General features: G+C 43.7%; 1 protein-coding gene across 3 annotated transcripts in view; it reads right to left on the minus strand.

Moving 5' to 3' along the window:
* Positions 1–17,176, minus strand: part of PHC2 (polyhomeotic homolog 2) — a 646,847-nt gene that overhangs the window by 167,592 nt on the left and 462,079 nt on the right. For all 3 annotated transcript variants that reach the window (XM_078643027.1, XM_078643026.1, XM_078643028.1), the window contains 2 exons: positions 16,619–17,076; positions 12,400–12,574 (listed from right to left, as the gene is read on the minus strand). In XM_078643027.1, coding sequence (XP_078499153.1) covers positions 12,400–12,574; positions 16,619–17,076 — 633 coding nt within the window. The remainder of the gene's footprint in view (positions 1–12,399; positions 12,575–16,618; positions 17,077–17,176) is intronic.

Consider the following 17,176-nt stretch of genomic DNA (forward strand, 5'->3'; position numbering starts at 1 on the left):
TCCCAGGCCTGATCAATAATAAAAAGGATCCCAGTTTCCAAGCAAGATCAATAATCAATAAGAATGAATCCAGTTCCCAGGCCTGATCAAATCACCAAAAGCTCATGTTTGCCAAGGGCTCCTGCTGGTAATGTCTTTCTCACAGTGTCTTTGGATGGCCAAAGTTCCCTTGTAGCGTAATAAGTGTGCCTCTCATAGAAATGATGCTCCCAGCGTAGGAAGTGCGGCTGCCCAGGTGCTGCTGGTAATGCTAAAAAAATGCCCCAGTGTCAATTACCAAGTAATTATGCCCCCGTAGGCCGGTCAGTGAAGGACGGTTCCCAGCCAAGCACAAAGCTCACACTCCAGGTACCCGGCCAACCCGCACCCCGCCCCCTCGCAGCAGCCTGGTTGCACTGAGGCGTTACCTGGGGTGGTGGTTGCGGGCGCGGGTGCGAGGCTCCTCTCCCCCTGGGGCCTCGGGCTCAGCAGGTGCTGCACGGGTGGGGGTCACGGCCACACAGCGCTCCTTTAGCACAGCGCTTAACAGTGCCTCCAAGTCCAGGGCAACGATGGAGCCTCCTGCCACACAGTGCTTCGCTTCTCAGCGCTACACAGCGCGCTCCGGTCCCAGTGGCAGTGACCTCAGGGCCAGTTCCAGACGGCTTGTGCCAGAAGCAGAGGCAATCACAGAGCCCTCGGGAGGATCACGGGGCAAGTAGTGCTGAGGGCAGGCACAGCGTTGCAGGGCAAATCTTGAGATTGTTGTTGCTGTTCTGAAGGGCAGTCTTTAAAACACTGTGGTCCAAGGACAGGTAGTTTCCTTTAGCTTAAAAAGGGTGCAGTCCCAAAAAGGCAATCTTTAAAAGGTTGAAGACTCTTTAAAATGTGGTTCAAAGAAAAGTAGTTCCTTTGGGAAGTTGTGGAGACACTCTGGTGGTGATGTTGCAGTCTCCCATGCAGGGCAGGATCAGCAGACAGTAGGGCAGGATCAGCAGACAGTAGGGCAGCTCAGCAGGTTGTGGGGCAGCAGTTCCTTGGGGCAGTCAGCCTCCTTCCCAGTGGCAATCCTCTTGCTCAGCAGTCCTCACTCCAGCAGGGATTCTTCCAGGTCCAGCAGTGTAACAAAGAAGTGAGGCCAGGACCCTCCCTTATATATCTTTCAGTCTAAGGGCTAGAAAGTGGTAGAAGTCTCTGGAAGGGTCTGGGGCAGGGGCTTCTGGAAGAGTCCAGGGAGTTCTGGTATGTTCCCTGCCTTCCCTGACCTAGCTGTCAAAGTGACGGGAGACAGGCCGTTAAGGCTACAGTGGGCAGCCCATCACAGCTCATCCCAGGGAAGAAGGTGTGAATCACCACTCCCACCTCCCAACCCAGGCAGGCTATCAGTATGCAGAGGGGAGGGGGGAGTCTGCAGAACCTAATCTAAGTGTAGGCAGGAAAAGGTCCCCTTTATAAAAGTGGGATCCCTAGCGTAGTAATGCCCAAACCCTATATATCATTGGAAAGGGTTCCCCGCCCCGCGTCCAACAAGACCAAACATGATAGACTTATTAGGTCCCTGTCAGAAGTTATCCCATAAGGAGAGGTTCCCAATATTATCCTGTGGAGGTCTAGCCTTACTGCAGTAGCAGGGGCTTGTGGCAGATATGCCAGCCTCACAATGTATTAGGGGAGAACACCTGCACCTCAGCACTGTTTAGCAGTGGTGAGGCGCCCAGAGTCCTAAGTCCAACAAAATGTAAGGTAAAAATGGGAGGCAAAAAGGGCAAAAATGTAGGGGAGACCACCCTAAGGCTGACAGGTCTAACAGGAGGTATAGTCGATTATAGAAAATCAAATGCAAACCATATAAAATACGGTAATACTATTTGGTTCTGTAAAACATATCCCTAAAACTCTAGCATGAATGTAATTAACAAACCGATAAAGTACTGAGATGACAGTATCCCTAATTATCAGAAAATATCATTCAGAATATAATAGTGGAAAGATAGTGGCCTCGCCCTATTACGCTTTGCATTATAGATACAGATTTACATTTATCATGGATTCTATAATGATAAAAGACATTGAGCTACCATTTAAAATACATGATTATCTTAAAAAACTCCTCGATAACCCTTGTTGTATAATAACTACATCCCGAGTTTAAATTATCCGCATATTTGCAGGTACTCGAATATAAAACTCTTTTGTCAAATTACAACTATGATTATTACAATTCCGTGTTTTTCTTATCTTATAGAAAGCGTTACCTGATGCAAGAGGACTGAAATGACTCTTTAACAGTTAATACGCAGTAAAGCCTAACATTATCCGTGAACTACTTAAATATGGCATCTCCTTCTTAATAAAGAACTAAATCTACTGACTGTAGCGGACCTATAATCATGTGCCAAAATAAATCGAAATAACTGGATCTTTATGGTTTTGTTGACGCTAAGAAAGGGTTTCTCTTATGTCTAAAAATAGGCTTTTTAATAATTAATGTATTAAGAGACAACAATTACTACTGAATATAATCGAGTAGATAATGCAAAACCCCATTTCAACATGGCACCCATTCCCATACCCGATGACGATATGTTTCCGGTTGAAACTACTTCCGGGTTAAAGTATCTTTGGAATTGGGTTTCCGCGCACTCATTAGCCCATTAAATAGCCCCTCGGAGGAACAGAAGTAACGCGGCATTTCCGACGGAGGAGATGGGACACAGAGGCTTTGGGAGGAACCCCTGAAAAGACAGGTACGAGCTCACTTGTCGGTAATCGAAAGGATAGATCGGCAATACCTAGAAAAATCGTATAACTGAAGGCAAATATGTAGGTTTGAAAGATACCATTTAGAGTTAGTTTGAAACCTTGCAGCACATGTTGAAATGCAAGTGAGAAACATATCGTTATAAATAGCGATATATATATGTTAATACTCTATTTAACAGTATGGTCTCTCCAATAATATATGAAATTGCTTACCAATAATTGAGACCGTTTTTTGATACATGTATCAGAATGGTAATGTAAGTACATCAGGGTCCCACGTAAGCAGAGACAGTGAGAGTAAGATATCTTGTATTAGAAACATAGTAATAGGGATCGAATCCATATATAAATCATTAGATCTAGCTACCTTGGCATGGCACTGTCCTCTAGATATAGACCATGTAGTTAAGGAGAATCCAAGTTAGCACCATATACAGCATATTTAGTTATAAGAGTCAAATAGTTTGTGCTTCAACTTTTTAACAAAATGTTAGAGCAAACTATATATAAAGAAACATGGTGCAATCCTTTTTGGAGATATATGCTATATGCACCGTTAATATCCAAATATCAACTTACACATTCCTTATTTTTAGACAACTGATTGGAGTCTGTGGAAATAAATGAAAACATACTGGCATCTGATAATATTTGAAGACCGCAAGCTATAGAGGATAAACCAACAGCGGATTAAAAGGTCAGTCAAAACGACATCACAAATGATATTACTATGGAAAGGAGGCATTTGATCTGAAATTAGCTACATCGATATATCTTAATTTGACTTTCAGAATAGAACTGGAGCCTTCCCTAAACATTTTTTACTGTTACCTGCGAGAGGAATATTGACGAGTATAGCCACTTTTAACTTGTGGACCTGATTCAACCTGGGGTAAGATAGAAGGTTGGTAAATTGAAACTAACCATCTCCATATGGAAACATAGTATGAGTTCTAAAAGACCCTATGACTCCTTTCATAGGCACGTACATTCCGAGCATCTAAGAAATTGAAAATACCTGACCAAAGTGCAGGAGGGATGAAACAGGAGCATACCATATATACTTGATCACATTGAGATCAAAGGTGAGAATATATCTAGATCTCTACTCACCTAGATGAGATGTTTCATATCTTTGTTAAGATCATCCAAATAGACCTCGGCTAAGGCTTTTTGAGGGAAATACGAAGACAAAATGCAATAATTATTTAACCTCAGGTCTCATTGATGTCAGGTTATAGAATGTTTTTTTTAAATTAAAACCTCACTTTTCTACTCATGTAATCATTTCACATCTGGGTGGATTTGGGTACTTTTTGGTGTAACCTGATACCTCACAGCAATCACAAAGTGCCAGATTAAGGAAACATGTTGGATTAATTCAACTGTCCTTTGGCTATAAATTTGAAACAGGTACATTATGTTATATTTGTAATTTCACATACCCTGTACACACACGTTGAGGAGAAAACTTTTTCTTTGTCGGTCCTGAGGAAGGTGGTACAAGCCCACCGAAACGCGTAGACCTGGCGTGGAAATTCACGATTAATACCCGTGTTACCTCAACCTTAGAAACTGTTTTGGGTTGCAAATAGGAGTGTGTATAACATGTATGAATGAGTAAGTGTGTATGTGGACAAGTGTGTGTTGGACAGGATCTTTGCTTTTCATTGTTGAAATTTCTATTTTTATGTATATACTGATTTGTAGAAACAATGGAATTGTTTATTGAATTTTAATGGTGGAAATTATATGTATAACCGATGAATTAGTGAATATATATGGAAAAATAGTAAAAATAAAAGGAAAAAAAGTCTCTTTTTGATAAATTTCAAAAAGAAAAAATAAATCAAAAATCAAAAATGAGAAAAATTGTGTACCTGTGTTAATCTGAAGATTGTTTGATTAATTATATGAGCTACGCCATATGAGAAAATATGAATAGACCACGGGGGAACCTTATCATGACTTTTCCACTACTACCCTATTACAGAAACACAAACGCATGGCAATATATTTCTTGGACATTTTTGGACCATGAGCAGTTGGATGGGCGATAAATCCCAAGATTGGGGCTTCAAGTATCTGAGAGTCCTTTCGCACCCCATGCGTTCTTAATCCGGTGAACGAGCAGCAAGTAGATATCAGCTCGCAAGACTTTCCAGCGAGACGCCATGTGAAGCTCTTGAAGCAAGAGTTGCCTGTGCAATAATATTCTGCATAGAGTAAGCTATGTATGTGAAACCCGTCACATTTTGGAAGACCAGCCTCCTTTAGAACAGTATGGGGTATCAAGAATGTTGCAACTGTATATCTTGGCCAGGACCTTTCAGTGCGACGTGTGGGCACGAAGGGCAGGATTTTTACCTGCAATATCTTCGATTGTAGACGATTCCCCACCCAAACTTCCTGTAAACACCCAACACACCCAGGGGGGTAAATGAGTGCAGGTTCGTAAAACAATTGGCATATTAGATTTTCGAAGGGCTTTGGTTTAACTTCCCGGCGGCGGATCATCATTTCACGAGGATAGCTTGACGTGTCTCGGTGCTAAATCTTTTTCTACTCTGCTTTACATTTCTAATTCATTCCCGGAAATATCTTTCTAAGTTTATAAAAGCTGTTAAAGTTCACATTCTCACAGTAACGTCTTGGAGTGGAAAAAAAGACGAATTATGCTAATTCGGTGGAATCCTAACACAGGGATAGATAGGGGTGTAAACTGACCGCCCCTGAATGTGCTGTCCGATCTGCACAGAATGGTTTGAATTGCTTTCTGTGAATAGATTGTCACGTGGTGCATTTTTGGTGTCCTAGGCCATTCGCTTGTTCTCTTGCTTGGTGGATTACAACAATATTCGTTGTACTTTTGAACTATAGCTTCCTTGTTTCCGTAAATCCCTTGGGTGAGGTTTTTTTTAAGTGCCGTACGTTGTGCCTGGTAAACTTGACCATGCGACACTGGGTTTTGTTTTCCTTTAGTCCGTCTCACTGCCATAGTGGTTCTAGCAGAGATGGCTCTTTTCCATTGTATTCCGTGCACACAAAAAAAGCCCGCTAGTGGTGCGCGCGCGCCACTGCGAGCATATGCCTTACATTATCACGGCCGTGATAATTGAAGATATATGGCCTCTGGTGCGCGTAACAGACACCAATAGGCCATGGGCGGAGCTACGCGACCGCCCATGGCCTATTGCGTGTTCTGTTTTAAAAACACACACACGCTAAGGCCAATGAAAATGGATCTAGGAAATAACACGCATGAGCTGCGTGGAATTTCCAGGTCCATTATCAAAACGACGAGAAAAGTACTCGCGCGACACTGCATGCGCAGTGTACGCTAGGCCCGAGACCTAAAAAAGTGCTACTTTTTAACAAGTTTGCATACAGAAAGTTTCGGGAGATCCGACAGACCAGAGGGGGGGAGATCTGCGAATGGGCTGCAACATAAAACAAAACTGTGCAGGCTCCTGTGCTTGTCTTTTTACCCCTCCACGGGGGAAGCCAGGGCAAAGGGGATTAATTTTTGGGGGGGAGAGAGGTGCATGTGCCCCCCCCTCCACAGGCCACTTTCAGACCTGGTGACCCCATCTTTTGGGGCCCCGCATCTTATTTAGGGAGTGGGGGACACGTGACTCCTTCCCGAGACGATCCCATCCACTAGGGCGCAATGTCTTTTTCAGGGGAGTGGGGCACACAGCCACCTCCCCAGGCTGTTTTCAGCGCTGGGGATCCAACTACCCCAGTGTATTTTTTTAGGGGAAGGGGGCCTCCATCCCTCAGGGTCGAGGAAGTAATTAAAAGGGATTGGGCTGTGTGACCCTCCCCTCCCTGAGCCCTTTATGTTCCTGGGGACTCCACACCTTGGCCGGCTCAATTGCTATGTCCCAGGGAGCCCACCCATGGGACATAGCGATTTCCCTACAAGCATCAAGGCGGGCCGGGAAACCTGTGCTTTCTCTTACTGGGCGCAAGCATTTCCAAAATTCTAGTCACACGGGAGCAAACACAAAGCCTGCTCCCAGGCAGCAGGAGCTTTGAAAATTCTCCAGATGACTAGTAGCAGACTTTTGATCAGTTTCCCTGCCATCACTAATGCGGGAAGGGAAACAAATCAAAATACTGCTCCCGCCCAGAGGGCGCAGCTTTAGTAGCTGCTCCCTCCAGGTGGGAATAATACCAGCTCCCTCTGCATGCGAGGAGCCAGCTAGGGCCGCAGAGTTCAAACGAGTATATGGTGTGTGCCCTGAGTGGCTAGGCACCGGGGCACCCACCTTTAAGAAGTGCGACCCCGGGGATAGGGTCCTCGGAGGCCGATAACAGATCAGGGAAAGGGGCCACGCAGCCCCACGCCCCTTAATTTTTAGGATGCCCTTGGGTGATGAGATCCCCAGGCCTAACAAGGCTCAGGGGAGGGGCATGCAGCCCCCCTACCCTTTTATTAAAATAAACTGCTCTGGGGGAGGGGATGCTAAGGGCTTAATGAGGCATTTAATTTGAAAAACGGCCCTAATAATAATAACTTTTTAAAAACAGCACTGGGGGATGAGGTCCCCAGGGTCTAATAAGGCTCAGGGAGGAGGGACACGCGGCCCCCTCCTCATTATTTCAATAGTGGCTCTGGGAGATTAGGCCCCCAGGGCTCTAAGAAGGCTTAGGGAGAGGGGGAATGTGCCCCCCCCACCCCTTTAAAATATATACGGGTATGGGATCCACAGGACCATAATAGGTTCGGGGAAGAAGGCACGTAGCCACCCTCCCCCTTCAAAAAAAAAAAAAGGCACTGGGAATGGTGTCTTCCGGGCCAGGCAATGTGGCCAACCCTGTACCACGCAGGGCAACAGGTGTGTAGTGTGGGTTTGCTACCTTTGGAGGGGGGCTGCCCACAGTCCAACTTTTTGGCTAACTCCCCACCGAGCACAGCCAAAGAAAGTGCACCGTGTGGGGTGGGCTGCCTTAATGGGGGTTAACCACAGGGCCTGGCCTTGTACCAACTCCCCCACAACTTAGGGTTGGCTGCATGCGGGGACTGGCTACAGGCTGAAGGCCTTGTGCAGCAGGGTTTACTTTTACCTGTGGTAATTAAATATTACTTTATCACTAACAGAAATGTTATTGAAAAACCTTAGAAATTCATTTAAAAAAACTAAAGTAAATAACTGTTCTAGTTAGCTGAAATGTTCAGTAACAACGTAATGTTTTAAACTCTAAAACAACACTGAAATTCAACATTTATAGTTATCTCAAGTAACTATAACTCATTCCCTAAGGTAACTATAACTCACACCATCACCATACACTGCTAAGTTCCCCACATATTACATCACTCATGCCATAGTCTATGACATAATTGAGAATATCACTGCAACATTTGCAGTGAAATTATTGATGAAAAGACTGCATGGGGGGGATGCGAGTTATAGTTAACTTAGGGCACGAGTTATAGTTACTTGAGATAACTATAACTGGTGAACTTCAGTGGTTTTTAGACTTTAAAACGTTACATTGTTACTGAACATGTCACATAACTAAAGCATTACTTTAATCTTTGGATTTACAGCTAGATATATGTTTGGTCAAAAAGTTTATATCTCACTATATTCTTTTTTTAAGAAACTGTAAATGTTTTTTAAAATAAAGAGTGTGGTGCATAACATGTTTGAATTAATGAATTACACTGCACTTGTGTTAATCTCTGGAAATTATCATTAAGGTGCAGGGTACACAGACGGCAAAGGAAAACCCAGGAGGGGCCATCCGATAATGAGCAACTGCGAAGAGTGCTGCATGCGCATGTGTACAACTCCGACGTCAGTGAAAAATATAGTTCAATGGAACGTTATTTGGAGCAAGTCTCATCATCATTATTGTGTAAATATATTACTAATGCATGATGAGGTGGACACTGTTATTTACAAACAACACATTCCCATTAAAATGGGTCACTATACTTGTACAGACACGTAGTTTTACTATTGACACTATGAAGCCCACAAATGATCATATGTGGAAATCAAGTTTCAGTGGATATTTATCATTTGCACGTCACCCGGTGTCTTCATTTGTTTTGATCCTATTTAAATGTGTGTTTTTACACACTACAGAATTAGAAAATAAAGTACTTCAATTGTACTTACCTAACTGATAATATATTTTCAAATATTTGTTCAGTTTAGGTTTTGATATGCAGCAGGAAAAAATTAACATGCTTTCACACTTACAACGACTGTTACATATTTCACATTAAAAAATCCTCTCACTTTGAAGTCAGAGAAAGAAAAGTAAACACCAGTCTCCATGTCAAAAGAAAAAGCAGCAATTTGTGAAAAGACAGACTCTGACATTTGACCACTAGGACAAGAGAAAATGTAATGGCCTCTTTATTGCTCTTTCATATTCAGAACTCCAGCATTATTATCTTGGGGGTGCTTCAGCAGCACCTCCCCCACCATTTCCCTCACCCACCCAGCAACACTACTTCTAGTACCTATGAATAAATGTCAGACGTGCGTTACCACAGTGCCAGCTAACATAAGATTAATCTTCCAGACAGTGCAGAATAGTACGCCTAGGATAATGGTAATAAGGCCTATATAAGTGATTTTATGTCGCTCAGAGTCCTCTCGTGCTATTTTGTTTAGAACTTCTACACATTAAAAAGCACGGCATCAACGATATATGTAGATCCACAAAGAGTAATAGACTAGTTATTACCATGTTTACAGGATGGGAGGGCAATTATCATCACCACTACTTAATGCGAACCAAGGTGCGCGAGAAGGGTGCAAGCAGGAGCAGCCACAGAAAAACAAAACAATGACAAGTTGGGAAGCCAGAGATGGCAAACGGGAATAAGTACGCATAAAAAAAAAATCATAATAATACTATATATATAAGCCCTATAAACAAAACAAAAACAAAAAATAGAAGCAGCCATTGAACAGACCGCATGTGGGCTGAAGGAACACTGAACACAGGATAAACAGCAGGGCCCTGGTGAGTCTTTGGCCACAGAGAACAAACAGGAAGGAAGGCCATGATGTAAAACGTTCTCAACCTGTCTACAACCGACTGACTCAATCGTCAGAGTAAAAACAGCAATTCGAGATAGGTGCAGTTGGAAGGTGTTATCTTGAATGACACTACAGTGGGAAAGAAGGGGCAGAATTGCTCGCAGCTGAACGGAAGTGTCGACAAGTTGTCTTAAAGGAGGACTCAGGCAGGCCTGAAGGTGAAAAAAGGGAGAGCTGGGAAATACATTTCATGGGGGTACAACAGGGCTTTAGGTGGGATGAAAAAACAAGGTCTCTCAAATGGGCGTTGCCAAAGTAATTGAGGGTGTGGTTTAAAAACACAAAAAATCTGTGGTTAGTATAGTGTGCCCCCCGACTGGTATTTTGCTGCTCTGTCATTAAATACAGATATATAACACAAGTAACATTACACCTACAAGAAGCCAGGACTATTGGCTGTCAATGCTTGTTTGTTGCATGACGTCGTATAATATTGAAAATGCTGCAGCTCTTACGATAGTGGTTGCGACCTAAGGCTAGTGCTGCCAACTTTGAAGATGGGGAAGCAGGTTCGAGTCTCGGGTCAGCTCAACATCCTGTGATTCTAGCCAAATCACTTAATCTTCTATACCATTTCTAAAAAAATATATATATATATATATCTTTGTGTAATGTAGCTGGTTCTCATGTTAAGCGCTCCAATAAGTTTGGGTTGAATTTGCGGTATATAAAACTGCAAAAAAACATAAAAGTTACATCAAAAGCAGTGAACTGCTGCAGATATAGATTTTTTTTCTCACGCCGAGGGTAAGGGCAAAAAATGGAGAGCCCGCTTTCAGCACCTGCTTTTTAGAACTGCTGGTGTTGAGCACCAACCGGACCGGCCCACTTCAAGCCCTGGGGCACATCGAGAGGGATTCTACTCGAGAGCAGATCAAATTGGGCAAATTGTCAACACTGGACCATCTTGGTTTCAAAGCTACAGCGTGCAAGGTAGTGAGATAGTCCTGTCCTGGTTCACGACAAAGGGTACAGTTTGCAAGGAGTTGTTAGTGGAACCATACCGCAAAGGCCAGGGTAAGCCTAGCGAGTTCATGTAAAGTATAAGAGTCAACAAGTAGACAAGCAGGAAAAAACATACAGACTCTCTGCTAACTAGAACCAGGACGGAAAGTGGCTTGACGTGTATGGGAACGGGGTACATGGTACATCAAGGTAAAGATGTCGATTCAAGCACAGGGGGCGGTCAATGGGGAGGGGAGGAAGCAGAAGTGTCTGGATTAAAAGGCAAGGAGACAGGGGCCAGAGACACGGCATGGAACTTGGTACAAACCTGGACGGGAAAGCTCGTGGACCAAGCATGCAGGAGAGCGACAGCGGTCACTTAGTGAGGGAGGTTAGATCAAAATGTACCCTGGAGCCGTTTGGCCCAGGAGACTGAAGGAAATAGGGAGTAAGTCACTAGTGAGGGGTTTTAGAAGCTGCAAACAACCAATCTCTGAGAGAGCAGCCAAGATGAATGGCTTAGGTGTAGGGAAGGTGATCTGGACAGATAAGGGAATAATTGGGGATGCAAGTGATAAGGCTATTGACGAGTTTTGGTTATAGCGTCAATCCAGATGGAGAACAGGGATTTATTGATCAAGGTGAGCCGAGGAGTAAATAGTATGAAAAAGAGTAGGGGATTTTCTATTGCAGTGCCTGCAACACCTCATGATCTTTGGATATGCAGTTGTGTTGTTATTCACATGTACCATGGATCTGATTCTTGAAGCCACTACACATCAAGAAATCACGTTTGAACTATGGAAAGTAGCCGATACTAAAACAATTTATAGCAAGTCAGTGAGCGATCAAATAACATTTGCAAACAATATTATGTCACAGAAGACCCAGTATCAGAAAGTCCCCTATGAACTGGCACATAATTAAACCTTGTTGCCACCCTTAAACAGTCGCCAAGAATACATATTGGTAGAACGTCACTTGGCAACTTGTTTTTGTGACTTCACCAATAATGTATGCGTGATCTCATCATTGAAGACTGTGTCAAGGATTGTGTTAAATTCACCAACTCACAAAAGGTGCTTCTAGGCGCTGGCTAACAGTACTCTTACTCTTACAAGAAAATTAGAGGAAATTTATATTAGAGGAAGGAATGGTCAGAAAAGTACCCAGTCGTTAGCACAACCTGTGACTACAACTCACTTCCCATCGTTGCCTTTCAAGTGAAGAGCTCTATAACAGAGTTACTTAATCATTCAGGCCATGACAATACGACACAGAGAAATATTATATACAATATCCTGTTGGACCACCAGCTTCTTGTCAAAGCTGTATAGGCATGATCTTTTGCAGCGAAGCAGCATTAATACCGCGCATTTTCAAGGGCGTTTTTACTGGCCTGAGCTGCTTTAAAAAGTTGAAATAAATAAAAATTCCACATCATGAACTTACGTCTTATGGAACATTTCAGCCGCTCTGCAAAGCACGCACATCTACGCATTAACCACACACTTGTGGACAAATAAGAACTGGCAGAGGTCTTGTCATGGACTCTGTGTAGACCAGTCCTTTCCAACAAAAGCCAGAGAAGCACAAACTAGTAGTTCAATGAACAAATTATGATGTTGATTTGCCTTACCATGCATGGAAGGCCTGTTGCAGCCTGTGAATTCAGACTCAGCAGGGGGTAAGGATGCTGGTACTGTGGATGGCTGGGGATGCAATGCGAGACTTTGTGCAGATAGGTTTTCAGTGTGATTCTTTTCTCCCAAAGTAGGATCCTTCCTTGTATTCTCTTGTAGGTGGGACTGCGGCTGAATAGAAGAGAAAAATATGAGTTAGAAAGTGCCCTCACTGAAGGTATTCAATTCATATATTTTATGACAACTCCCTTATTTACCATTGCCTCCTGATATCCACCAATAGCATTTTCTGTTTTAACTCTTGATTTAGCTGGTGAATAATCTATCCATCTTCCTATACTTGTGTACAGATTACATAACTTTCTGTGAGGTGAATGTTGTTTTTGACTTCATATGTTTGTCCACTTCTTTGTCGTATTTAGGATTTGTGGCTAGTCTAGGATTCCCAGAGTGTTTCTGATCTACAAATTCCTTGGCAAGCTTTTAAATGATTTCCTCCGGCTATTGCCTGTCTAGGACTCCCTATGTACGTTGGCTTAGTTCCCGGACTTTTCATCTCTAGGAACTCACTATTGCTGGTGAGTTCCCAGTGGTGACATCTCCAGCTAATCACATTTTTACGAGACTACCTAGCCTTCAACCTACTTCCTTACCTATATTTTCTTTTTCTATGCTATCCTTCTGATCTTCCTGTTACTTAAATGCTCCTTCAAGGAAGAATGGTTGTTAACACTGGTAGGATGTATGGAGGCTGGCTGCGACCCACAAATGAAGCCCTGCTGGGATTCCACAGCAGGGTTCCAATACTGCCTCGTTTTTTTTCCTTGTTCCTTTTTTTTGTTTTTTTAAACAATTCTTTATGAAATATTTATCCTCGCACATACAAACCAATAACCATGCCAGATACTGATCATATTTCAACATTTCTGCGGCTAATCTGAGCCTGTAACACTATCTTTTGCATAGCATTTAATACATACCACATGTAAACATGATGAACTTTCGATATACAGTGGTTTTTCGTTTCTCTCAAAGACCCGTGTCGTACCTTGGCATGTAGGTGTAATGTGCAATATATGTCCCCTGATGCCATTACCTTGTCTCTCCCCTGTGGGTAGCACCATCCGTAGTGCAAGAAGGTGTAGGCAGGTGTCTTGTGCTCCCACAGTTAGAAGGTATTAAGACCGAATGATGTACCCTGAACGGGTTTATGCCCTAAATGCAATAGGTACATATCCCAGTCCAATAGTGCCGGTTTGTAGCGTATTGCGGCCCTTGGGAGGTACCAGTGGTTCTCCAGCATATGTCCATTGTATTGCTCTTGCCAGTGAATCCTGAACCTCCCAGTTGGGCTGGACCAGTGTCAGTGGCTATGCACGAATCAGCTTAGGGGTGCACAGGGATGAGCATTCAGTCTGTGGTTTCGGCGCCGCGGCCAGTGTGACTGACGCTGGAATCTGGGGATCAGGGTTCGATCCCCGGCTCCGGCGGCAGGTTAGTCCAGCACCATGTGACTCTGGGCAATAGCTCGCTTAATCTTTCCGACGGCCCCCAGCGCCTAGAGACCCTAACGGGTGATTGTGCGCTTTACAAATGTGGATTATTATTATTATTATTATTTCTATGGAGACCCTGACTAACGTTGCATCAAATTTCTCCATTTGATCATTTGAACGATAAATCCCCCATTCATACTCTACCGTGTTGTACATTTCTTGGGTCCTTGTCTGTATTGTAGGGCGAAGGTTAGTTCTTCACTGTTGCAGTACATATCTTGGCCACCACTAATACTGTTGAAAATCATCAGAGTTTTTGGTGTGTGAGATGGGCTACATGCCGGGCTCATGTAGTAGTTCCGCATGCCTGCCTAATTGACCTGTGAAGTCTAGGACTGTCTTAGGCTTGTCCCTGGCGGATCTCCAGTAGCATGGCAAGCTGATGCATTGCCACAAGATATTAACTACATCACTACTCGGGTTGTTGCACCTCCAGCATGAAGCACCAGACAGCATCCTGATTGCGGCTAATCTTTGGGTGGGTGGGAGGGGGTGGATAGTGCCATCTGTGGAGGATCTTGTAATAGCTCCATTTAAGGCGTACCTCCCTAAGGGTCTTATGGTGATCTCTCAAGAGGTCGGACCAATCATCTTCCTCATAATCTGAGCGCAAGTTAGTTGACCACCAGGACCTTAGTGCTGTGGAGGAGGTCGAGTGAGAGTGATCATTGAGCAGTTTGTAAATACCCGATACTACTCCTTTGAATGTTCCCTATTTGCAGATGCATTGAAAGATTGTAGAAACAGATATATTGGGAAGATGGGGCAATAGGGAACCTGTCAAGGAATGTCGCAGAGTCTGATAGTCCGAGATCAGCGATGGGGGGAGGTTGTAATTCTCCTGCATCTCGGCAAAGGTCTTTAATCAATCATCTTCTAGAACATGGTTAATTGTTCTGATACCCTGAAAGTGAATATTCCCCAGCGGTCATCTCCTGCTAAGAGAAAGTTCAGTTTGCCCCAAATGGGCTACCCCTTTGTGAATGGTGCAGTGCTCCCCAGTATCTTAAAACCTTTCCTCCAGGCCAGAACTGTTGAGACAATGATGGTAACATAAAACCAGGGAGGGTCTCTGCAAGGCATTTGTGACCAAGGCCCAAAAAAAGCTCTGACAAACCTAGTGCTGGGTGCTCTGTAAATGGCCATGTTCACCACCTGCACTGTGCCTTGTTTACGAGTGGAGTTCCAGCTCTGCTGTTCTTTGTCTGGACTGCTTGGTGTCATACTACCTTGTGCACTGGCTATCTGTTCCCGATTGTGCATGTTTACCATGGCAAAGTCCTACCTCATGGCTTACAGTGAGCATTAAGACCCATTGCATTGCATGGCAGCCGGGCTAGTTCATGATTCTACATGTCTGGCGGTTCCTTCATGACTTCCTGGTTGTTTATGATTTCACAAAGGCCTTACCTAGTTCATAGCTTTTCATACACTTGTTACTTGGTGTTTTGACTAGTACGTGCTCCTCTGGTAATCAGCAGGTTGCACCTGTATATTAACATGTCATTTAGGGCCCATTGTAGTTAAATGTTATTTTGCTGTGTCCGATAATTCAACCTAAAACTTCCTGAAGAAAGATCGCAACAGATCACACAGAGGTACTTGTCATGCAGGAGCCCAATAGATTTATTTGTGGTTCTAAGTAATCTGGGTCACTCATAGAGACACCCCCTTGTCCATAACGATACGTCTAGCAGCTACCAAAGGAGCACCCTTGTATGGCGTTCCCACCAGTATACTGTCATGATTTACAAACTAAGACTCGAATGTAGAGCTGGTGGACTGTTAAAATATTTTGTGTTTAAAACACGACAGGTCTTTTTCACAGAAATTGAAAACATTTGCAAATAGAATGTTAATGCTGGCATTATTATCCAGGTCTTTTGCAAACTGTATTTGAACTACTATATGTCACTTGCAAGTTTTTTTCTTGTGGTTCGAAAAGCCACAGTTGGTTTAGGGGCATAACTATGGTCTTTGCTTAGGCACAAGTTTTACATTTGGTGTAGGTTTATGTCTCCGAGTTAGTGGTCAGTTGAGCGTCTGTTAAAAGAGTAAAGGTTAATTTTAAGATCATTCAGCACCACATTTCAAGGCTGGCATTGGGTGAGTGTTCGGCTAAAATCAGAATTAGTTGTAGGTCTACACTTCGAGATGGCTGATATTGTCATTTATATGCACTTCAGGATCATATTTCATCAACTTCGTCACGTGAAGAGCCAAATGTGTTGAAAAAGGAAAACCGAAGCATGTACAGATAAAACAAACACAGATACATTTGGGCGCATTAGTTAAATGCAACAGACAACAAAATCAAACTAGTTAGATAGTAATTCTATACCTTATGTGTTTGATGCCAAGAATGAACAGACAATTTATGCAAGGAAATGACAATTAGCTTTGTGTTACTCATAAATGTGCTAAGTAATTGCTTAGCAGAATAATGCTTATCAGAGTAAATCGGAGTTTGCCAGCAATAGATTTCATCATGGCATGTTTGATCAGCTTGCAGATGAAGGTTTGCACACATTTTTGCATCCACCCGTTCTATGCAAAACTTAGCTGACTGGACTTGGATGTCACTGGTGGATTCCAATATAGTGGCTACAATAAAGCAAGCAACAGTTGCAGTACCGGAAATGCAGAGTTAGCAACTCACCGCTGCAGGCGCAGGCTGGATCTGCAGGATAACAGCTGAGGCCTGGGGAAACTTTCGCTGTGCAGCATGGTTCAGGCATGCTGCATGCCCATTCAGAGTCCCTGTCTCATGCCCCTGTGTCGCTGCCAGTACCATCGGTTGAAGGCCTGTTGCAGGATGAGGAGAAGGTGGCACTTGGTGGATGGAACCGTGCTTCTGGGCACTACAGAGGTGAAACTGAGGCGGTGGATGCTGAAGTGTGGCTGTAGAGGAGAGAGGGGCATGATGGGACTGGATGGACGTGGCCAGGGTAACTGATGGCATGACCAGACTCTGGGCCTGTGATGGCTGCTGCGATGGGGCGCTGGTCTGCAGGAGCTGAGAGGCAGGCCGTGGCTGAATCTGTTGTTGTATCACAAACTGATGTTGGATTTGCTTCTGCTGCTGCAGGAGATGGTGAGACTGAAGGTTGGTGTAGGCTGCAGAGAAACATGAAAAGAATAGAGGACATTCAGACACGGTGTCAGAGGAATAATCTTAACAGTGGCACGTCTTTCGCCACTGAACAAATACTCAAAT

The sequence above is a fragment of the Lissotriton helveticus genome, chromosome 5_1 (assembly GCF_964261635.1).
Source record: "Lissotriton helveticus chromosome 5_1, aLisHel1.1, whole genome shotgun sequence".
NCBI lineage: Eukaryota > Metazoa > Chordata > Amphibia > Caudata > Salamandridae > Lissotriton > Lissotriton helveticus.